Raw genomic sequence first — 5,977 nt, 5'->3', positions numbered from 1 at the left:
ATAAATTAACTAAGACAAAATATTAAATATTTGTAAGAAATAAACTCCAAAATAGCAAAATATTTTACTTTAAATTGTAATGTAGAAAGATAAACCTGATTCCGGCCTGTATTTATCCTTCTACGAGAATCAGTATTTTGTGTATGTTACTAATATGAACCATTAACTCAAGTCCCTGTTAAATTACAGCTCAGTTGGAAAGTTCTGGAAGGTAAATGAACATAGAAACATAGAATCAAACATTTCAGCCAGAAGTAATTCTATAACAAAAGAGCAGAATTTAAACAAATTTCATTATTTTGTTTAAATTAGAAATCAAGATACCACTATCACACAGTAAGTCAGGTGTCAGCCTTAATCAGATGTGGTGAACAAAGCATGGAAAGCAACAAAGACTTTTTGTAACAGAGAACACACTGAACAAACCCAGCAATCACATGCTCACTGCTCTGTTCACAGGAAAACAAACTTGTTACACCAAACTTTTATTTTGCTTGCTTAGTATATAGCCTATGAAAAATGGTATCAAGCAGTGACTTATTTTGAAGGCAACCTTAGTGTTTGAATCTCCAAAAAGGTATGAAGAATCACAGCGTAAAATAAAGCATTTGGTTCTGCAAAATGAGTATTTTTGCATCATGATGTTGTTATCATGGAAAAAGTGCTTAGCGATTTGCAGCATTGCACTGCAGTTGAGTAATAAACCTCCCACAAAACATTATTCTTGTTTATTATAATATATTATTTTAATGAGGCCTGAGCCTCAAAGTGCTCTTAGATAAATTAATTCCTGATTCCTAGTGCCACTGTAACCTCTGAACAAATCCAACATAAAGTCACGTAAAAAAAAAATGTTATGTTTCTGTCTGGAGGTGTTTTATCCAGCAATATAAGTAATATGAATGTCATGAATATTTTCTTTTTTTCTTTTTGTTTGCCTGTGCATGTGACAATGCTTCATACAATTGTTTTTATGTGTGTGCAGGTTTACGATTTCCCTCATGCAGACAATACAACAGGAAATGATGGCAGTAAAATTGTGGTGTGAGTGGCATGTGCTGGCACAGCACTGAAAAATATTTTAAATACAAACCTCATCAGCCTTAGAAAAAGCTTCTAAGAATAGTCTTTTTAGTTAGTTATCTTGAGTAAAAACTCCACTCATGTAGACAGCATTCAGGATCTTTCTGAAGATTTTAGTCAGCTGCTCTGTACAATGGTTAAAAGTGACCTAAAAAGTCACCTTGTTCTGAGAAGCTGACCCTGAGTGAAAACACCACAGACTTGAGCTGTGACCTTTGTACTGTCCCTTTCCCTTTTGAAATGAGGAGGAGGCAGCTGCTGTTGGCTCGGTTTTCCTCACTTCTACTCCATGTACAGGACCACACTATTCAGTGAAACAATCTCTGGAGAATTTTCTTTGGGGTGTTAAGGAGACACTAAAAGATTTTTAAATTAAATTAAGCCGGCTTCACTGCAAGTGAAAGAATACGGGGCAAATTTTCTTTCTGAGGAAGGCAAGACTGAAAAGACTGAACTCTTCATTCCCTAGGGAGAGTTATGACACAGAGTAATAAAATTCTGGATACATCTAAAAAATTATCTGCCCTAAGTTCAGATCAAAAAAAAAATATTTTGAAGTACAATGATTGAAAATTAACTTATTTTACCCAGAATAAAACCAAAACACTTGGAAAGAAAATTCTTGAGAACAAAAATGACTTCTCTAATGAGCAGCACAGGTTTTCCAGTTGTCAGTGTCTGAACTTTCCCCAACCAAAGGCTAACCGGCATCTTACCAGACTCCCTAAAAGACACACCAAATCAGCAGCAGCTCAGAACAGACTGCTCCCACCCTCCTCCAGACCACAGGTGCTATGATGTAGTGCTCCCTCTTACTCTGAGCAGCTGATGTTTGGATTGAGACGCTGCACATGCTGCTTGGATTTGCCATCTCTGTATCTGCACGCCGCCGTCCTCAGCACCATGGAAAAGCAGGTGCTGCTGAGTTACACTTCTCTTGCCCTCTGCCCCTCGGCAGAGCCATGTCAGTGCAACGTGCCTCTCTGGGCTTCTCGTGTCAGCCCCAGCAGTCTGAATCTCTCTGCTGGAGGAGTGGCAAAGTAGGCTTTCTGCTCCTCCGAATACCTTTCCTTCACTTCAATTACGTCCCTGTAGCGGCCGTCCTGCCAGTGGAAATTGAATTGCTCCAGCAACTCAATTCTTTTTTCCTCTGTGCTCACACAGTCAACGGGGGCAGGCTGTTCCAGGAATGGTACCTGAATATCTGGGAACAGGAGGAGACCCCGGATAGCAAACCAACCGCCATACTTGGGATGGATACATACACCGTAGATCTTCTGGAAGGAAAACAGAAGGATCTAGGATGTCTCATTTTGTCTCTAGTAATGGTCAGAGTTCAAAGCATCAGGCTTTGCTCCAGCTTCTCACACTCCTAGCCCTCTGTTGGAGTGCTGTACAGAGAAGCAAGGAAAGCTCTTTCCTGGACATGTGGCTCGAAGCACTGCATCTCATTCCCATTTTCCTGTGCCCCCTACATGACCCTGTAATATAGGGAGAGGTCCCTTTTTGAAAATCTAACACAGAAATTAACCACAGTGCATTTTTCCCCCTATTTATAATGCTCCAAGCAACATGTTGTCTTTTACACTGAAATTTATTCTGTCTGAGTAGGTTTAATAGATCAAGATATTCTTGTCTGTGTATGCATCTCTCTACCACCCCAAAAAATCTTGGAAGCTTCTGACTCCTGTCTGAAACATGTTATGCATATATATGTGACCTGGACTTTATGTATTTTCCTGCAAGAAGAACTAGTGAGTAAATAACAGCTGTACAATTCAGTGATGGCAGTGTGGTGGTTCTTCCCAGATTGTGTTTTTGTCTCACCTTTTTCCCCCAAGGATCAAGCTTCACATCCTTCCTTTGGTAGTAATACGCAGCTCCAGCAACATGGGCAGCTGTCTGCGCCAAGAACTTGGGCTTTCGGCTTGGCAAGATCTCATAATCAAAGATGACGTCTATCTTCTGGTCAGGGAATTTCTGGGAAAATTAAAAAATACCAGCCCAGGCTCATGGAAGAACATTTGCAACTAGAGACGTGCTGGATGCCAGCAAATCAGGCACATGTGAAACCTGCAGATTTCCACATCCTGCTACTGAAATTTATCAGCACACTTGTGACCTTGGGTTTTCAAACTATGACTGTATAGCTACAGGTTGTAATGGCAAAAAGACAGAATAGGCAAGTAAAGCAAGTCAACAGCTTGTTAATGCTCTTAGTAAGAATTACACATCATGAATAATGCTTTACTCTTCTAAAGAGCAAGGGCAGGAACCTGGAAGGCTTTGTCTGCTGCTCAACCCGCCTGGTTATATTCCGCAATAGTAAAAAGAATTGGTATTTCAGGTTCTTACCTCCTTCACGCATGATAAATGATGAGAAACACACTGATCCACAGGATCCCTGATTATTTTTAACTGTTCTTTGTTCACAAAAGGTTTAAGGGCTTTGTCAAACATTGAAGGCGTGCTGAGGACCACAAAGGCCAGTGTGTCATCTGGGTAGGGGAGGTGAAAGGCTGGCTGGAGAACAGCATTGTACCATCCCACCTGTGGCAAAGAAAAACAAATCTGCATTAAAACAGGGACGCCACTCTTTTGCTAGTGGGCATGCAGGAATTTTAAAAGGTGGAAAGAAGTGTAGCCACCTTCATTTGCAACCCAGATATGCCACCTGCCTAGTGCCCTCCATTCAAACCAGGTTGTTTTGCATACTGGGATTTACAGTTTCTGGAAGCTGCACTGTGAGCTGCATGTGAGAGATAAGAATCAGCTACTGTATTCAGCTCTGCTCGGAACCCTAGAGGGAAGTATGAGCAACCAGCCTTGCCAATGCAAATCAGATGTTTTGGCTCAGATAAAACTTTTACAGGTTGTTTTCTCAGCTTTGGCCAGAAAGAAACTGGTAGTTGTGTTTTCCTCATGTGACAAGTTGCATGGTTTGTTTCTTTAGCAGGAAACATTTAAGTGTGAAAATGAAGGATGTGAAGCTCCCAGCAGTGCTAAAATCCCCATCAGCTGTAGCACATGGATTGTGACACAGCAACATTCTGATATTTGTTTTGGGGGCTGGATGTGTTATAACACAGACCAGAAATGATCATGTCAGGGCAGCAGGAAGACACAACCAGAGGACAGGGCTCTGACCAGCAACTGCCAGGCGGGATGAGGTAATGGCTGAACTCCCCCACGCTCCACTATGCCTGTACTGCACAGTAACATCAGTGTTTTTATAGTTACGACAACTCCCACTCTCCTGGGATGATGCCCTAAAGACCAGGACTAACATGCAGAAATATGTCAAGTAATTTAACTCTAATGTTTAGTCTGAAAATGCAAACCACTGGTCACCTCTAAATATCACTGAAATGAATCTGAAAGTGACTTCACAGGTGGCAGTGGCAGCCAGACCTGCCCATATGGAAACATAGAATAAAAACTAAGTTTACATTCTTACATCAAAAGTAAGCCGTAAAAGTTTAATCAGTTTTGTGGCTCTTGTTTAAGATGCTGAATTGAGATGTTACAAGAAATTACAGAGATGTGAATCTAAGGTTTGCTAATTTCCCAATTTACATTTGTCAGTACACCAGAGCTAGCTGCACAAGAATTAAATCTAGAAAGAGATACAGCGCTAAAAGCTTTCCCTCTGGTAGCTGTAGCCTGTTTGATCTGGGTCCTGCCCCTAATTCTGCTGTTGTTTTGGGAAAGCAGAGTTAAATTCTTCTCCAAATTCTGGGATTTCACTTCTCTCAGCACCTCATTCCCTTTTACTTTCTGTCACATCAGGAATATAGCAGGAAATACAAATATTTCAGGTGACAAATACAACACCCCCCCAGGAGGGGAAAGTCAAGATTACTGTAGATTGATTTGTATTTGATATCGTAGATTGATTTACTGCAGATCGCCTCTGGAGTGGCAAAGAAGGAACCCCTAAGTTTTGGTGGAAACGGAGTGTAGACAGTTCAACAGAAGGGACAGGGGACAAGGCTGGCTCAGTTGCAAGGGACAGACCCCTTCGGTGGGCAGAATGAGCTGTGTGTTCAGGCCACTTACAAACCAATGAGGTAGTCTGCCCTTTAATATGCAGGTGTTTTTACCTTTAGATTAAAATTTAAGCTTGCTTGGCGGACTTTACTCTCTGTCGGTCCAGATGTGTCTTTAGTTAACTCTCCTGACCTTAACGGACTAGGACCAACGTGAAGGACCTGAGCAAACCTCCAGTCCAGCCGGTGCTCGGCCGGTGCCAGGGCACAGCAATAACCTTGATCTGCTGTACCGGGCGGACTGAACAGACCTTACACTCGCTCGTTAACCCCGGCTGGCAGCAGCGCAACACGGCTCCTGAGGAGCATTTCCAGCCGCAGCCCGCCGAGGGCAGCGCCGAATTCCCCCGAGGCCACGGCCGCCCCGTTTCCCCCTCCTCGGGAAAGCTGCGTGCGGGGCGCCGCTTCCCCCGAGCGGGGCGGCGGGGAGACAGTGCCGCCTGCCGCCGGCCGCGCCTTAGCACCGGGGCTCGTCCTGCCTGCGCGGCCGGCCCGGGCAGAGCTGGAGCCGGGCGGACAAGCGGCCTCCGGAGCCGGCGGCAGCGCAGGGGGCTGGTGGGGGAGCGAAGGGCCGGGTCTCCCCGGGAACAGCCGCCGCGGGGCCGCGCACCGCTCCCCGCAGCGGCGGCAGGAGTCCCCGCCGGGCTGCGGGAACCGCACCGCGCCACGCCCCCGCCAACCCCGGGGCTGGTGACGCCGCTCTGACAGACGCCACTGCGGGTGACGCCCCGTGACGCCCGTACCTTGAAGGCGTGCGCCTCGAAGCCGAGCGGGCCCAGGGCGCCGCGCACCCGCTCCGCCACGCGCCCCTCCATGCCGCGCGAGGCACCACGGGAAGCGCAGTT

The 5,977-nt window shown here is 45.2% G+C and overlaps 1 protein-coding gene across 1 annotated transcript; it reads right to left on the bottom strand.

Moving 5' to 3' along the window:
- MMACHC (metabolism of cobalamin associated C) lies at window positions 1–5,977 on the bottom strand. Its single transcript, XM_065656694.1, has 4 exons — window positions 5,876–5,977; window positions 3,439–3,633; window positions 2,911–3,063; window positions 1–2,360 (listed from the first exon to the last, which is right to left on the bottom strand). Exons 1-4 carry the CDS (start codon window positions 5,945–5,947, stop codon window positions 2,049–2,051), a joined length of 732 nt encoding a protein of 243 aa, XP_065512766.1. The 5' UTR covers window positions 5,948–5,977; the 3' UTR covers window positions 1–2,048.

The sequence above is a fragment of the Caloenas nicobarica genome, chromosome Z, assembly GCF_036013445.1.
Source record: "Caloenas nicobarica isolate bCalNic1 chromosome Z, bCalNic1.hap1, whole genome shotgun sequence".
Classification (NCBI taxonomy): Eukaryota; Metazoa; Chordata; class Aves; order Columbiformes; family Columbidae; genus Caloenas; species Caloenas nicobarica.
This window is presented reverse-complemented; position numbering and strand designations above follow the sequence as displayed.

Bases quoted from the DNA above. Each gene is read 5' to 3' on its own strand.
- MMACHC (XM_065656694.1), bottom strand. From the start codon at position 5,947: ATGGAGGGGCGCGTGGCGGAGCGGGTGCGCGGCGCCCTGGGCCCGCTC. The intron at 3,064-3,438 runs GTAAGAACCTGA...TAATTTTCCCAG, and splicing joins ATTTATCATGCGTGAAGGAG to AAATTCCCTGACCAGAAGAT. The intron at 2,361-2,910 runs GTGAGACAAAAA...TTTTCCTTCCAG, and splicing joins TTGATCCTTGGGGGAAAAAG to AAGATCTACGGTGTATGTAT.